Source organism: Chrysemys picta, chromosome 12, assembly GCF_011386835.1.
Source record: "Chrysemys picta bellii isolate R12L10 chromosome 12, ASM1138683v2, whole genome shotgun sequence".
In the NCBI taxonomy this organism is placed as follows: Eukaryota; Metazoa; Chordata; order Testudines; family Emydidae; genus Chrysemys; species Chrysemys picta.
Genome location: NC_088802.1, coordinates 50103606 through 50122282, shown reverse-complemented (window position 1 = coordinate 50122282; position 18677 = coordinate 50103606). Strand labels below are relative to the sequence as shown.

Sequence of the window (18677 nt, the reverse complement as noted above, 5' to 3'; positions counted from 1 at the left end):
TTATGCATTGACTTTGACAGGCACTTAGTCTCAGGGCCGTCCCTAGCTATTCTGGGGCCCTACGCAGCCCCCCCATGGGGGGGGTGAGGGGACAGGCCTCTGCGGCGGGGAGTGGGGGGGCTGCGGGAGAGATGAGGAGTGGGCCCCAGGCCTCCATGGGGGGGGAAGGAGCGGGCCCCAGGCCTCTACGGGGGTGGGGGCTGGCTTAGGGGACAGGGGGGAACCATCCCCAAGCACTCACCAGCGGCACGGCTGGGTCTGGGTCACTGCACTCCTGCTGCCAGTGAGTGCAGCCCCGGCCCTGTTGCAGAGCTCAGGGGAGTGGGGGCGGGGCTGGAAGAGGCGGGGCTGGGGTGGGGAAGAGGCAGGGTGGGGCGGAGTAGGGGCAGGGTCCCTGGGGAAGAGCCGGAGCAGGGGCTGGAGCAGCACGCAGCTGCGCAGGGCACCAGGAAATTTGGTGCCCCACATATCCTGGTGCCCTACGCAGCTGTGTACTTTGCGTATGGGTAAGGACGGCCCAGGTTAGTCTGCAAGTACTTATGCCTACTACAACTCTTAACACCACATGTACGTTAAGGCCAAACACCCAAAAAACGTGTTCATCTTTTGAGCTATAGAAGCTCACTCATGGCATAGAAGCCCTCAAAAAATTGTAGATAGTCTTTTGATTTCTTACAAAGCACAACAGCTGAATGTCGTCCTTATGTTTGTATGGGTCAAGCAAGATGCATGTTCTTCTACCAAAGAAGTAAACTTATCAGTATCCAAAGCAACTGAAAATTAAACCATTCACAATGGTCTGTATAAAGTCTCGCATCAGAACATTCCATGTGTACTGCAGGCAATTTCCTGCCCACCAGGGTGAATTCCACTGAACTCCTCTTAAAATAGATACTCCTGAGGAATGAGTGGAATTTTAAGGCTACCAGACTGAACAGCAGCCTGATAGCAAGATAATTCCAGGGGAAAGTCCACAACCACTTATGATGTTTCAGTGTTGGCTTCTGCTATGATTAGAGATTTCACAATCTAGCTTCTTAAATATCCAACTGTGTAGTGAATGTGACTCAGAAAACATGCTCCTCTTAGACAAGGACAGTAACTTTAGTGATACGACTAATTTGGTTTTATTTTGGGAGTCTGGAATAGCTCTCTCTTTCATTCCAGTGCAACTACCGATGCTATAACACCCCTTCTATTTAATTATGCTGATTTTCACAATTAGCTGCTTAACAACCTATAATACTTTTTAAAAGCAAATGTTTTTAAAGAAGTCAAGAAATGTATAAACGCCAAAAAAAAAAAAAAAGGGAAAATCTGTGCTGCTTTCATTTTTTAAAAAGTGGGAAATGACCATAGGAGGAAAATAATTATTTGTATAATCTCACTTACAAACTACAGCAACACTTTCTGAAGTAATCAAAACCCAGGGCCAATTATATCCAAATTAAAATGTTTAATGACTTTTTATAAAAAGTAATATTTGAATTGCAGTTGAAAGAAAATAAAATTGCCTCTTGAAAGAGTCATGTATTAACTTTACCATGAAAAAATATAAATTTTTTTTCACCAACTGACATATACTTTTGAGAGTCGGACTGGAAAGTTGAATGGGAAGTGAATCGGAGCCGTGTGCCCAGAAAGAGGCCAAAATTTGGATCCTATAGCATAAAGCAAATGTTCTTACAACTCACACAGCACTCTTTTACAATGTTAAAATCACATTTCACTGACTACATATGGTCATTGAAAAGAGGGAGAATATTTCCTTCCATCCCCCACTAACAGTAGTACAGGATGCATATAATGCCTTTCATCCCAAAGTGCTTTACAAAGTGCATTATAAGACATTCCTAAGGTGTAGTCGCCTCTGAGGTAGCTTTAAAAAAGAAACCACAATAAATATGTGCATCTGTCTTTATTTAGACTCCCTGGGCCAGATTCTCAACTTGTGTAAATTGTCATAACTGAAACGATGTCAACAGAGCTATGACAATTCACACCCGGTGTGGATCTGGCCCCCTCTGCACAACCCTAATGACTTCAATGAGGTTGCACAGTTTAGAAGTTAGATAGTAGCAACTTAATGTAAGGTAAAATGCAAGTTAATATGGTGTATTCACATCTTGATGCTCAGAGAATCATGCACATAAATTCCCACACTTTTAGATGAAAATCTACCACACTGGCAGTATATTATATAGCATGATCACTTAGCAAAATCTTCCAAAGGACTTTCCTCTGCCGATAACTGAATTCCTCCTCATTGTCTTACTGTAAGTTTAAAACCTCTTCCCCATATTTTTTCCATAGCTAGTTCCCACAAGACATCCATGTCAAGCACATTTATTCACATATACAAATTACTTCAAACTGCCCTTTTAAAAGAGGCCAAACTAATTTCACATGATTCTCTAAATATACAGCTTCTATGACATCAAGAGATTGCTTCAAAAAGCCATGTGAGTAGCCCCAGTTTCCAAATTACCATGGTAAAGGTGTGCCAAAATCTTTTTCAAAGTACAATCCAATTAATCTCCATTTTATTTTATCATAGTAGCTTTTAGAGGAGCATATCAAAAGTTTGCTCAGCTAGGAAAGACACATTTATCAATAGAAATAATAAAAGCTTAAAAAAGGATGTCTTTATCTTTATTTAACACATGAAACAAAATCACATTGACAATATGCTTCACTTTCCATTTTATCCATATTCCTTTTAAACAGACGGCGCTGTTTAAAGCACTGCTGTTACATGCCAATGTGCTTTTAAGTGTTAACAGTTCTTTAAACTTTTTTTATAGACATCTTTTCTTAAGAATAGTATTTTATAGAGACATAATAAACCTTAAAGAATACCTGAGAGGTCTCGCCTGGGGATTGCCTGCTTCTACATATGGATGTAAATAATCCTTTATGTAGAGATCAGCAGCACTATTAGAATGGGTGCAAATGAGAATCCTGCTGGAATAAATGGTGCAAATAAAAAAGCAATGAAGAAACAGAAAACAATTCAAAGCAGTAGAATACCAAAAAAAGGGAACAGTGGCCATCTTCCTGCACATTTCCCTCAATGAAACTAGTCATTGGCCTAGCCCAAGTTTCATAATTCAATGAAGCCCCTTAACTCACTTTTTCAGATAGGAAAAGGTTTAAACTTTAAATACAACTTTTAAAAAGTATTTTGTGATTATTAATCTAACCTAGATCTTAAATAAAACACAGCCTTTATTGTCTGACACACCCCACAGCTTTCCACATCAAGTGAATGGCATTTATTCTACATCATGCCAATTGTATTGATTTTTTTTCTAAATGGGAGAATATATTTTAAGACTATAACATTACTTTCTTAATATCTATTCAAAACAATGATGGATGGGGGTTTTTTGAGATGGATGGAAATTCTGTACTTCTAACTTTCACTTGCATTTAAGTAAAAAAAGAGGCATTTCATTTCTAATAAACTATGTTGCTCTCTCTCTCATGTCCCAGCTCACCTAGTATCCTGCTGTTGGAGTATGTGCTTGACTGCCTGAGCCAGAGTGAACGTTTTGCCTGTCCCATAGGGACCGATGATAAGAACAGGAGGCAGTTGTATCGAAAGTGGAGTTGTGATAGCCAGAACAGCCTCTTTCTGCTTTGCATTTAGTCGAGGGTCCAACTGCTCATCCCATTGTCTGTACAAAGAAAGCAAGACTGTTTGTACAAGCAGCAGCAATCTAAAGTCAATTAGAAATAAAACTGTATAGCATATAAAAAAAGACTTCAATTAAAAATACTACGTTATCAACTGTATCATTTTGAGGCAGTTTAACAAAATCATACGGTATTCCAACAACTAAACAACCACATGCTGTTATCACAAAGCTCTGTTAAAGTTCATGATAAATCAGTAAATTACTCAAAAGCAGACTAACCATTGCATGACTTACATTGGCTAAACTGATAATAATTAACCTCTGGAGTATACATTTTGGATACAGTATGCACTTCACCACCACAAAGACAATATAATTAAACGGACACACAAACTACATCTTCTATTGTCATTAATCAGCCAAACAATACTTATTAACCATGTTTTCAGTAGAATTATGCATGGTGTCAATTTAAACAAGTCACCATTATGTATGATCAAATACAGACATGCAAGCTTGGTATAGCTAAACTAAGAAGAACTGCAAAAAATAACCCAGAGAACTTACAGCTACCCAGTTAATTGAAGGCTTTTCTTCACTATCATTCTTTACCATAAGAAAAAAGCATCTGAAGTCTAAAAAAAAAGTACTGGTACTATAACTGGGTTAAGGGTATCAGCATTTAAACAGGAAGTTACTTTAGGAAAGTTCCAATGAACATAAGAGGCTAAGGATTTCTATATGCAGTTTTTAATATTCTCACTGACAGATTTAAAAGTAGGTATACATAGTAAGAAACACCTGTCACTTTGCACATATGGCCATACTTTTGTAATGTGATCTGTCTTGCTACTTACATTATAATTCTTCTGGGCCTGGAAAACTTGTGTTGGGTAGTGGTATGGGGTAAAACCAAGAGGGAATTAATTGAATTCCTAACTCATAAGACTGCTATGGACAACTAGATGACTGAAGAACCTAAGAACTAGTGGAAAGATGATAGGATGTAAAAAATAGAAAAACTACAGGCGAAGACAGTTTGAGTCAGTCAAGAAAAGATAACATAGGCCAGATCCTATGGTGTAAATTGTCATAACTCCATTGACTTCAGTTGAGCTGCAATGATTTACACAAGTGGAGCATCTGGCCCCCCAGAGCATGTCAGAAAAATTCTGCACTAGAAAGATAAAGATATTGGGCCAAATTCACCTCTGACATGACTCTACTAACTTATATAATATTTAGGCCAAAGTAATTAAATCCTCCTGAATAAAGCTCCATAACACTTAGCCCACAGAAATCAAAGAAGTCTGATAAAAATGTGGACTACTTAACAAAATTACACCAACAAGAAAAAGTATTTTATAATGATATAAATGGATAAGATTTAGGGGGGAGGGATAGCTCAGTGGTTTGAGCATTGGCCTGCTAAACCCAGGGTTGTGAGTTCAATCCTTGAGGGGGCCACTTGGGGATCTGGGGCAAAATCAGTACTTGGTCCTGCTAGTGAAGGCAGGGGGCTGGACTCGATGACCTTTCAAGGTCCCTTCCAGTTCTAGGAGATGAGATGAGATTATTTATGATGAAAGAAAAAATAAGGTCTTTGAACTGTAACTTTATATTTTGTTAAAAAACAGGAAAAAAACTTTAAAAATTAACTGTAAGAAAAGAAGAAAAATCAAAATGTTTCAAAATAAAGCCAGCCTTAATGACCATATCACAGATAAACAAAAAGTTCCAGCATCACACTTACATATATACAATCAATGCAGTAGGTGAAAGCTTGCTATGTAACAAGTACATAAAAATGGATTACCCACCATAAAAAAATATTTTCTCATGTTATAAATACTGATGTCACAAGTATGCTCTGATTTATGCTATCAAAGTATGCTGGCCTTGTATCCAAAAATAGAGCCATTTTCTTTCTGATTCGTGTATCTTCACCAACAATAAATAGTCACAAATCAGACGGAAAATGATATGATGCAAAATGCAAATGATATTTGCTATTTTACAGCAATTCCTGAAACCTTAACAATATTTTGAGAATAGTATCTTACAAACTGCATTAACAATTCAGTATTCAAGTCTCTCTTTAGACTGAATGCAAAAACTTTGAGCTGGATTACAGTCTCCATTAAGTGGCACACAGCATAGCATATCTTGAAATTTTCCTACTGTACAAGTGCAACAACAGGTTTTTTTTCTTCCTAACTGTAAGTGGCAATGCACAACATGTCCTCAAAATTCAAATCTGGTCCCATTGTTTCATTCCCCGACCATCTCACGTGAGCTTTAAAGCCAATGTACCACAGAGATATAGGGAGAGATTTTTAAAGGCACAAGTGGCAGTTGAGCACCAAATTCCTACTGACTGAGAAATGGGTGCCTACATACCATGTATGTCTTTGAAAATGTCCTCTAATGTATGAAACAATGGAAGTATGCAGTGCTGGGAAAAGAAGCCAAAAACCAAGTGTCAACATGATTGTGTATGAATTCATACTAACACTCTTCCCACTCAGGAATAATTATTTTTTTCAAAAAAAATATTTCAATAAAGGTACTCAAAACCTTCAATTTTGATGATTGTTTTTGCTTAATTTGCAAAAATTAATTTTCTTCATTAATTTGCCAAAAAATTCATGGACTGTTATCTGTGGCAAATCAATGTTTAGTCCAAAAGTCCATTTAATAGCCTTTTTGAGACCCATGCTGCTTCACATCACTTCTAATTAATTTCACACTTTATCCTTCAGCTACTCTGGTTTTAGAGTTTACAAAATTTAATCTCTGAGATGGAGGACAAAAAATGTAATATTTTAAGTGAGAGACTGTTCATAAGCCCTGAGTCAGGAGCTGTGCCGTATTAGAATCTTAAGTTTGGAATTATTATCAGGCAGTCAGGTCACTCTGTTGCTGATGATGATCTTTACAACAAAATGAAACAAATATACATTCTGAATGAAATATTTTATTACTATGTTCTGAATAGAATTCACATTGTGCTGCATAGATGTTGTTTTATTGGTAGAACTAATTTACATAGTGCTTGATGACAGACAGCTGCTTGACATCAATAATGTTTCCAATATTTACTTATAGCAAATTTGTTAAACGTAATCAAATCGTGTGCATATACTAGCAATCTAAAGACTAACTTAAGAGCAGAACAGTGGTTTAGTTTCTGTTACAGATGGCATAAAGATTCTTAACAAAAAATATGGAAAATGGAAAATTTTATCTTAATTACATTTCTGCCTTTTCTCTTTCCTCTTCTCCCACATCAAGACTTGTTGCTAAATCCTTTCTGTTCTTTATGGGCCTGATCTAAAGCTCAGTGAAGTCAGTGGAAAGATTCCTTTGACTTTAGTAGCCTTTGTAGCAGGCTCTCTCCAAAATCCATCTATTTCTATCTCTACAACTAAAGCCTCGGTCCCTGCACCAATCATCTCTCACCTGTACTACTACAACCACCCATTGTCTTCTCTGGTTTCCCCATTCTTCACATCACTGCACTCTAGTTATCCAACAGGCTGCAGCTAACATCATCTTCTGGCCATGTCGTTCCCGTCCTTGAACACATGGGCGAGCTTCTGATCTACTCTCCATCACAATCACACTCTTCATTCTTGTCTTCAAGGTTCTGAACAACTCCTCTCCTGTTCATGCTGAATACCATCAATTGGCATGCCTCATCACTTCCCAGGTCTTAGTCTTACTAGAGTAACTTCATGACTTTTTTCACCTCTCCCCCTACACCTAGAATATCTACCATAATCCTTTGGTCCTATGCTCAGGGTCCAAATGACCGCCATATTTGGGGCTGGGAAGGAATTTTCCCCTGGGTCAGATTGGCAGAGTCCCTGGGGTTTTTTTGCCTTCCTCTGCAGCATGGGGCACAAGTCACTTGCAGGTTTAAACTAGTAAATGGTGGATTCTCTGTACCTTCAAGTCTTTAAATCATGATTTGAGGACTTCAGTAATTCAGCAAGAGGTTATGGGTCTACTACAGGAGTGGGTGGGCAAGGTTCTCTGGCCTGCAATGTGTAATCATGAGACTAGAAGATCAAGATGGTCCCTTCCGGCCTTAAAGTCTATGAGGCACAAAGCTTCACTTTGCCACCATCAGGTCCCTGCATAAGAGTCACTTCTTTCAGTTATCATTCTCATCTGACCTTGACTCTACCACTCCTGCCCTTGTGCCAGATTTAGCTCCCTCAAAACTATTAATACAATCTACAGATTTTACATTTCAGAAAAGCAACCAACAAGATGAGGACACAGAAGATCTCACAACAGTTTGGCAGTGCGGTGCTGGTGCTTCCCATACTTATGATCACATCTTTGTTGGTCAGACACCGCAGTGCCACATGTAACTTTGGGCCTGATCCTGAAAACTCACATAAGTAATGCCATTACCAAGTTTATAGGACTACTCATGCAAGTGCAAATTTTCAAGTTTAGGCCAGTATACTGTAAGCCCCTTGGGACAGGAACCTGTACTTTTATTTCTCTATAAAGCACCATCCACACTTTCAGCATAGGGCTAAAGAAATAGGAAATAATAATAATATGCTTCAGTCTTCTAAAGCTACAATGTAATTGCAGTACAGGTCTACTTTGGGGAGAACAGGGAAAAGCCATCTACCAGTCCTAATCCTACAAGAGTCTGTTTTCATTTTCTGTTTAAAGCAGTTCAACTCCCTTCCCTGAACCACCTTTAACATTAATGAAGAACAAAGATGTACCCTTAAACAGGAAGTGTATCTGAGTCATCAGTTATAAGGAATTCAAAACAGAATTAACATACCATCTTTGATATGAAAGTGTTTGTATTTTTGTACCTGTTGGGGCTCCAGGGTATGGTGGGAGTCATGCGGACATCTGGAAACAAAATACTGTTGTCCTTGATCCTGTCCAAGGCATAATGCATTTCACAGAGGGGTAAGCGATTTAACTGAAACTGAAGTTCAACCTACAGTACAAAATGAATGAATGAATAGATGTACCAGAAAATATTTGATTAAGAGGACTTTTTTTACTTCAATTTTATCTTTCAATAAATTATACCGAACTTCAGAAAATCTCAAGCAAGCATCATCAGATCAAAAGATTTATAATAAAGTTAATTTGCTTAAGCCCATTTTGAACAATCACAGAGAAACATATGATTTCTTTGTAGTATAATTTGTGCGTTTGACTACTATGAAAGGATTTCATCGTACTTTTAGAAATAATTCAGTAATTTCTTGCAGAACTAGAAAAGACTATCTTAGAAGAATATTTTTAAACTGTATTTGAAAAGAGAAACTAAAAGACAGGTTACAGAAACCTACTCTGGAACTTTGACCTGGTCAGAAATTTTCGTGGATCAGTAGATGGCCTTGTATGACATATTGCCAAGAGAGGCAAAACCCAAATACTCTCTGTACCCAATCAATCATTCTCAAAGTATAAATTTGTTGACTACATTGTACTATAAAGACTTCCAAGATACCTTTGCAAAGATGGATTTCTGAGATTAGTTGCATACTAATATAATCATTTTCTTTCTTTCCAATTACTGGGGTTTTCATGTTAATAAATAAAGAATGATGACAACAAAATCTTGGTACAAAGCCAGAAATGGTAGCATAGCATGTTGGCATCCGTGATTAAACCCAGAATTAAGCAATGAATGGTAAAATGAATTTATACAATTGCATTACTAAAGAAGCAAAGATAAAGAGATACATTTTAATTACAGAAATGGATAAAAGCTGCTTTTAAGGGGAAACAATTCATGAAAATGATCCACTCAGACTATAATCTACACAGCTTTAATTTTACATTTATTAATCTCTCCAGAAACAAATGGTCCTGATGAAAGTACTGAACAGAAGAATTAAATGTTGATTAAAACAGAAATCTATAGAAATAATTTGACACAAAACCACACAGATAGAAAAGAACAAATAAATCCATAGTTGCTGCGATTCTTACCCAATGTGGAAGCACAGCTTTTCATAGTTTAGTAACAAGCAAATAGTCATGTAATCACTTAGGACAACTTCAGTTAGCATTTAGTGATTAGACAATAAGAGCATTCATGGGGGTTTACTACAAGATGTGTGTGTGTTGGCCAACATGACAACACTGATGGTCAACATATTTCAACCTATACAGAAGGGCACTCCTCAAGAAACATATTGACTGGAACATGCACTAATAACACTTGTACTTCTATGGCAACCTTCACTCAAGGATCTGAAAGAACTTTACAAAAGTGTGTTAAGTACTACCTTCCCCATTTTATAGATGGGAAAATGGAGAGACTGAGTGATGACTTGCTCAAGACAGCACATCAAGTCTGCAGCAGAGCTGAAAACAGAAATTATGGGTCAAACTCCGAGTTAAGGTACCCCAGTGTAAATCTGGAGAAATTCCACGGAGGTCAATGGAGTCACTCTAAATTTATACCCATGCAACTACATTAGAAAATTTGGTCCCAGATCTATTAACTCTCAACCCCTACTCTAACAACTCAATAATATTTGACCATCCTATTGCTTAATCTCTCTGATATCAAATGGTAAATATTGTTACACCTGGTTAACAACAGCCAGAAAGTTCAACTGGCATCAATCAATCAGATGGCATTTTTAAAAATCTGTCTTTGCTGGAAGTTTCTCAAAAGACCAAACTGAAAATTCTAAATGTAAAGAAGTACCAGAAATTGAGACGATAACATCGTGTTCACCAATTAAGATGACATGGAATCTATACTAAGTAAAAAACCCTCCTAATTGTTACATTAAAAATCCTTTGTGACAATCAAAACAGCAATTTGAGCACTAAAAAAAAAATGGTCGATCATTCCTCTGAATTAATAACATGCTATCTCATGTGGAATAAAAACCCAGTCAAAACCAAACCTCAGAACTTCTCTAATGCAGGCATCAGCAACTAACAGTACAGTGTGACCTTATTGTTGTAATCCTCATCCTTCATTAGCTGCTATATCCCAGAGTTAGTAATTGCTTGTGAAATCACTTCATAATTTAGGGCCCAATCTTGCAAACTCAACTGTGAATGTTTCAATTACTCCAATTTAGGGCATGCAAGCTTAGGCTCTTAACAATGAAAGCTCATTGGGGCTGGAATCTGTTGAATCTGTTTTAAGCACTATGCTCTTGTAGGGCAATATGTGAACAGTAATATGAATACCACTATTTACTAAAAAAGCCAAATCCAGCCCTGGTTTAAGTGGTGTAAGTCTACTAAAGGCAATAGAGCAGTGCCTGCTTATACTAGGGCTGAATTTGGCCCAAAAGTTGGAAACCTCTTAAAAATCAATATAAAGACTTAATATTCATCCCCCTTGTTTACTTGTATGCAAAAATCTAAAGCCAACCATCCAAAAGAGATAAAGGTGACATTAAAGCTACATAGCATTCACTATGGAGTTCACTTCGCAAGGCAAACGCAACATCTAAAAAAAAAAAAACATGATTTTAAAAAATTACCTGAATAAGTAATCTCTTTTTCCATAGCCCTGGCTAGTTTAAGATGTGAGCCTACCAAATGCTATATATTATATACATTTTACATTTACAAATATACATTTAATATACTTTTAATTTTAACATACATTTTGCAAATAGTAATAAAATATATTTGGATGTTGTATTATTCTGAGGGATGTTTACGTTAATTTCTGAACCAGTCACTGGATAAATCTCGTAACCAGGTGTACAGGAACTATGCTCTAGACAGGCACGGAGGAACTTGGTATGATTCAACTCGGGGGTTATTTAATATTTGTATTGAAACACATCTAGAGGCCCCACCGTGCTAGGGGCTAGACACACAATGAAAAGGACACATATACTTTTGGTGCACAATTCATGCTTCTGCCTTGACATGTTCTTTCCTTCTCAGTGATCTTGCATCATAATGTGTCAGATCATTCCCCCTCTAGTTATCAGCGTATAGACCTCCCCTTTGAATACCACAGGGCTGTGACAGAGGCATGGAAGCGTGCCATGCTATGATGCTAGCACTGTGGGGAGAGGAAAACGCGTTTCTCCCCTAGACGGGTGGCATGCTGCTCTTGCACAGCACACAGAAGCGCAACGCCTGCTCTGCGAGTTTTTTCATCAGTGCGATAAGAGGAAAGAGCGGGAAGGCCTAAGTAAGAACGTGGAATGCTTAAGCACAATGTGCCTCCAAGCAGCACGCTGCAGTGCAACAACCACATATCTCAGCAGGGAAACCATGTAATTTACTGTAGTTCCTCCTTAGAGTAAGTTAGTCCTCCACCGGCCCTGCTCCTCCAACTCTGTCCCATCTTCACTGTACCAGCACCCCTCTGAGCCCCAGAGCCTTTTCACTGCTCTTCCTCCAAACCATTACCAGCATCCACCAGACCCAGTCTTCCAAAATCCTCATCTCAATCAACATCTTCTTTCCATCATCAGTGGTTCTCCAACTCAGGTCCCCACAGCCCTCCAAGATGTCCATCTCTCCCCACATTCTACTTAGCACCAGCAGCCAAAGTCCTAGCCCCCACCCCATGAGGTTCAGTACTGCCTGTCGTTCTCCTTTCCCCTTACCTTCACACAGAGTGGGCATAACCTCATCCTTCATGGTAGCATTCTTAAACCCGAAGCACAGATTCCATATGGGCAGATGGGGCATTGGTGCCTAGCTCCAATAAACTCCTTTCAAATTCCCATCTTAAGTGTCCTGACCGACATTACACAGTGAGTCCGTGGTAGAGGAAGAAAAAGACTAAGATTCCTGGCTCCCAGGCCTCTGCTCTAACCACTATGCAATACCACTTCCTTCATGATCTCTAAAGAGTATGAGAGCTGTCAGCAATGCGTGGAGAGAGGCTACAATTCATTGGTCTCTAAAAAGTTTCTGTAATATTAAAGAGGCAATGTCAAGTTAAATTTTAACAACTGACTAATTTTTAAAAATTCATGTTTCAATGGAGTCCCCTTCAAACAATTTGTCCTGAATTTTTTCCTTTTTTATCTTTTAATAAAAATATCACAGGAGTTTTTCTTCTCCCCTGTGGATGGTTAGAAGAGTCTTCCTAACAAACGACCATGGCCCCAACCTTGCAATTGGGGTTACACAGGAACAAGGCTCTGCCAATGCAAGACTGGGGCTTTTAATGGAAAAACAGCTAAGCTGACTATACGCAAAGTGCCGTCAAATGCACAAAGTAAACAAACAGGAAGAGTCTTTTTTTACTACTTCTTCCAGTTATAGCCATCTTACGTGTCCACTTAGCTGTAGTACCTACACAATTTTCAGATAGACATGTGACTTCATGTTGGCAATGTCCCTATAACCGCCCTTTCTAGGAATCTGAGTTAGTGTTAAACATCTCTTACTAGCTGTATGTACTTCGCCATTATACCTTACAATAAATGTAGAGGTTTTTCATCTAATTCGGATTAACTCATTCTGTTAGATATGCTATCTGGGAAGGAGTGGCATATTACCTGCATTATCTTTCTTCATTCCACAACAAGAGAACAGTGGGAACACAATTATAGTTCCACTGCCAGTTAACAGAAAATGACACAGGACCGTGTGGGCCACTAAAGAAAATTGTCCTGGCGTAGCCTACAGATGGCTGGGCACCAAAAGGAGCAGAGATCAAGAAAAAAAAGCAGTTCACCCTGGACAACAGTTACTTCCATTGCAGCTTTGTAAAGGATGCACTTGATAAAATCAGAACTGCAAACATATTAAAAAGCCTCCATTACCCGAGAAGCAGGGCACCAGGAAAAATGCATGGTCAGGGAGGTTTTTTTTACATGGATTACTGGAAGAGATAGGAACCAAACTATATACTTTATCCAAAGACCATAGCAATAAGACAGATTTGGCCAACATTTAAAATGAAACATGAAATCCTGGCTCCATTGAAGTCAATGGCAAAACTCCTATTGACTGCAGTGAATCCAGTGTGTATCCAAAGTATATGGGCTCAGATCCTGAGTTCCCTATTAATTTTTCACTCAGTTGTCAATCGGTTCTTGCACTGAAGAACTCTCACTGAAATCAGGACTAATTAAAAACTATATAAAAAGCGTTAGGATTTGACCATTGGTTCTCTAACAGATTTACAAAGCATTACACTTCTTTATGAATAACTGTAGGATCAAATTCTCATTCTAGGATATTGTAATCCTAAAATGACAGATCTGAACAGCTCACCCTACCTGAGTTTCATAAGCAGTTTTAAAAGAAAAAAAAAATCAAAGTTACTAAAAGCCCGAACTCATTTTGTATTCCAGTGGAGTTTATAAATAGAGTCAGTTAGTGGCTTTAATTATTGTTTTAAGAAAACAAACACTAACCGCACTCAGCACGATACAAGTCTTGTAGACTAATTATCCATGTTAAATGAAGACATTAGGATTCTTGCATATGTTTCACAAAACAAACTGAATGGAAGGTGACATGCTCCCCCAAAATGGATTTATTTCAATCAATTTCAGTGGCCTTAATTTGGGATTATTTCTGTTAGGTAGCAGGTCAATCCCCTTATCTCTACCAGGGAGACACAAGGAGGGGGGAATTATTTGATTTTTGTCAACTAGAGTTTATTCTTCCATGTTCTGGAGCAGGATGTATTTACATTACCTGAACTATCTTGTCCATAAACCCCACAACACTATTTAAGGTCAAGACGTCTATTTCAGTCCATTTCATGCTGATTGCAAAATAAACGAAGTACTGACCCTATCTCCAATATTGTTTGCCCTGGCAATGGAGCTGTAAATCTTAACTTTGTGACGGGATTCCTCTATTAAAGACATCTGGGCTAGGGAAAATAATAGTCTCCTTACACAGATATCTGTCTGTATTTTCATTTTAGTTTCTGTTATTCAACTGAATAATTTCTTCACCTAATGGACAGTTTCTCCAAAGCCTGCCAAGACAGCCTAAAAAAGACTGACATAATGTGCCAAGGAGTTGAGGAAGCACCCTCCATCAAGATCAACAACTGTGAACTTGAAGTGGTGAACATGTTCACATACTTGGGGTCCACTATCACAGTCAACCTTTCATTTAAAACAAAACTCAACATCCGCATTGGAAAAACCGCCACAACAATGTCTAGACTGAGCAAAAGGGATGGCAAAACAACAAACTGACAGAATACACAAAGATCTGTGTGCATCATGCATAGGTTATCAGCACACTTTTGTAGGGGAGCGAGACAAGGACCTTATACTCTCATCAGGAAAAGAGGCTCAACAATTTTCAAATGCGTTGCCTTCATCAAATCTTTTGAATTTCCTGAAGGGAAAAAGTCATCAACACTGAGGTGCTCAAACAGGCCAGCATACAAACATTCCTCAAACAGAGATACCTCTGCTGGCTTGGGCATGTGTGCCGAATGAATGATGAGCGCATCCCAAAGGACATCCTCTACGGTGATTGTATGTGGCCCAGCCAGGCAGTCAGGAAGCGATTCTTTGAGATATTGTAGTCAGTGTGGATCCTTCTACACGAGCACACATGCATACGAGATCAGATTTGTTTTCCTTAATATCAGTGTCTGTTGGGGCCGCACACATGTGCCTTCCCATGCGTCCACACAAGGGGATAAAGGGCAGAGTAGCTCTAACAGTTCCCTCACAAGTCAAAGCCCATGGCAGCTTGGATGGAGGGCAGGTCATGGGATTCACACTGGTTGCAACATCTTGAAGAACACAGTTACTGGAGGGTAAGTAACCGTTCTTTCTTCTTAGAAAATGTGTCAGTGTGGAACCTGCTATAGACAAGGGGCAAGTAATATCTCCTCAGGATGTTGGGAAGAGGAGTTTCAGCTACGTCAGTCTAATAGTCACTGGAGTACCGCTCTCCCACATCTGGCATCCAAGCCCAATGCATAATGCTTGACAAAGGTCAGTGGATTACTCCACGTCATCGCTTTGTAGATCTTGGAAACTGTCACATTTCTGAAGCAGGAGGAGGATGTTGCTTGAGGTCTGGTTGAGTGCGTCTTGATATTCAGCAGTAAAGGAACACCAGCCAATGGATGACGCAGCACAATACCAGGAAGATGGTCTTCAGAGTGAGGATGTGCAGGGAGCAGTCTCACAGAGAGGCTCCATGAGTCTCAGGAGAACTAATGAGGACCCAGGCAGGAGTAGGTTCTCTGCCCAGTGAGTAAGTGTGTTAATAGCCCACTGAGAAATTTTGACACCGTGGGATGAGAAAAGACTAAGCATGATTGTACAGATTGATGACAAGCTGAGAATGCAAACTAAACCTTAATAGAGCTGAACAAGAGGCTGGTCTGTTTTAAGTGTAATAAGTAGCTGAGGTTCCGATGTATCAAGGCCTGGACTGAGTCCACACCATGCTGGGCAGCCCATATCAAGAACCTCTTTTATTTAGATGAATATATTCTTCCAGCAAAGGTTTCCCTGCTATTTATCATGAGCCAAAGCCATCATCATGGGTAGGGTGTAGGAGCAGGAACTTGGAGCAAGGCAGAAAAACAGGTACCAGAAATAAGCAGGGGTCTGGGATGAGGAGAGCAAGAACCAGGATCAGGCTGGGAGGAAGAAACCAGGACTCAAAGTAGGCAGGGACCATACCAGCAGGCAGCCAGGGATTCACCTAGATGGTCAGACAACTTCCTGTGCCTCTTCATGGGCGGGTCTCTTTGTGAGCTAGAGCTTCGCTAGCCCCCTTCTCCACTGGTTCAGAAGAGCTACTGGGTGGCAGCCACGGTCTGATCGCTGCCTGGGGACCCAAGGGCCCAGGTTCAAGGCCTGCAATCCTTCACAGAGGGGTTGGACTGCACTATAAGGTTAGCAGTTGGCATGAAGTGCCTTGCCTCACCTTGCCCCGCTGTACCTGGGAATCATTGATCAAATTTTCCACTTTTTTTTTAAAGGAACATGCTTTATGATAAATAGTGAAGATAAGATAGCCAAATAGGCTGAAAAAGACCAGTTACGGGTCTCAGAAGAGAGCAGTAGGTTGCACCTGCTGGGTTCTAACTCACTGCCCCAGGCAGTAAGGGGGAACTAAAGTAGGGTCACACCCTTTATGCCCTAACACAAAGAGGCAAAGGGCACATGCACAGCCCCAACAGACACTGCTAGTAAAAACAAAATCCAAGAGTCACACACATGTGCATCTACAGAGGGATCCACACTGACACATACTCAAAAACCAGACAATACAAAGCCCAGGGGGCCACAAAGAGACTGCAGAGAAAGGGAGAGTAATCACTCAGACAAAAGGCAGCAGAGAGATCAAGAAAACAGGAATAGAGAAATATCGCAGGTAGGTGTCAAAAGTGGATAGAACACCTATGTCCCACCACAAACACAAACCCATAAAAATAAAGATGAAGCTAGAGGCTCTTCAGAACAAATAAGTCCATACTCCGGCACAAAAATGGCTAAGTGTTTGAACTGGAGTTCAAAAACCTGTATTATTAGCTCTCAAGCTGTATCCTTGAGAACACAAGCTAAGATTTGCACAGGATGCTTAACCATATCAGAACAAGTTTTATATCAGAAATGAGTCTCATTAAAATATATTTTTACTCTAACAGTTTTAAAATATTAATTCTATTACGTATAAAAATCAAATTTAAACATAAAATTTTAATATGAAATTCTTCTCCTTGCTAGATTTTCTGCATATAACAAGGAATAAAAAAATCTTATTAATATCTTTCTAGTCCTTTGGCATGTAATTACTTTAGGAGGGAAAAAAGTAGCACAAATTCCTCCTACAGCAAGAATCTTCCATTCAAACATACCTGCATTTCACAATCTGCTCGAAGATTAAGTTCTTCACAGCATTCCCTGGATACCCTCAAGAAGATATAATCCTTTGTTTTCTCTTCAATAGCTGCTTCATAAACCTTCTCTTTGGTTCCTTGGGTCTGTACTGACTTCTCTTTAGTGACTGGCAATAAATAAACAGCATTGACTTTGGTCATCACCAGCCGTCCAGCCAAAGTGTCTTCAGAAAGCGTTTCAGTGAGCTTAAAGCGGCCAAAAAGTTGTCCGTTTTGGGCATACTTTGCACCTCCGGATACACCAGTGAGCATGAAGCTTGCTACAATCTGCAATTGCACTTTTATGTTGAACCTAAATCAGAAAGTATAAAGTTAGTTCAGAAAAAGGATTTGATTTTAGAAATCAGGAGACAATGTTAATCAAATGCGTCCAAGTTCAGAGACACCACACATTCAAGATCCAACCCTACCTCCCTTTGGGCTGGTTTACACTGGGGGGGAGGATCGATCTAAGATACACAACTTCAGCTACTTGAATAGCATAGCTGAAGTCGACTAGCATAGCTTAGATCGATTTACTTCGGGTCCTCACGGTGCGGGATCGTCGGTCACAGCTCCCCCATCGACTCCACTACCGCCTCTCGCTCTGGTGGAGTTCCGGAGTCGACGGGGAGCGCGTTCAGGGATCGATTACTACCCGCCGATCCGGTGGGTAGTGAAGACATACCCTTACACTGAGTAATACCTTCTTTCACAGCAGTTCAATGGGACTGTGTAAGTAACTTTTCATTGTGAATAAGGGGGGCAGAATCTGGCCTTGAGAAAGGGAAGTTTAAGCACAGTACTGTAGAACATTCAAGAACGTTGTGCCTCCATTCAGAGAAGGCAGCTACAAATTCTGTTGATAAGAGAAAACTTCCCCTGCAAGCAGCTGCTCTGTCTGTAATGGCAGGTATGGCAGCCTTTTAAATGTTATTTAAGGGCAACATGCACTTTAAGGGTAACAAATACTCAGTTTATTCAGAATGAAAAAAAGATCCTCAGAGTTTCTTCTTTTGGCAAGTAAATCTGGTCCATGATTCTAAAACCCCACTACAAGCAAAGTGACAATGAGGTAGAGAAATTCTATAAAGGATAACACAATTGATATATTTTTGCCATTGTCAAATTTATTCATTACAAAACAAATTTATTCATTACAAAACTCAAATTATATCTATATTAAATAAATTAGTAAAGATATAAAAAAG

General features: G+C 39.4%; 1 protein-coding gene across 4 annotated transcripts in view; it reads right to left on the bottom strand.

Moving 5' to 3' along the window:
• The window catches only part of HELZ (helicase with zinc finger), a 139405-nt gene that overhangs the window by 71912 nt on the left and 48816 nt on the right, over positions 1-18677 (bottom strand). For 2 of the 4 annotated variants that reach the window (XM_005282930.4, XM_024104614.3), the window contains 4 exons: positions 17446-17779; positions 8492-8622; positions 3501-3680; positions 2860-2964 (listed from right to left, as the gene is read on the bottom strand). In XM_005282930.4, the coding sequence (XP_005282987.1) occupies positions 2860-2964; positions 3501-3680; positions 8492-8622; positions 17446-17779 (750 nt within the window). The remainder of the gene's footprint in view (positions 1-2859; positions 2965-3500; positions 3681-8491; positions 8623-17445; positions 17780-18677) is intronic. The other 2 variants (XM_005282931.4, XM_065563638.1) reach the window with 1 other exon arrangement.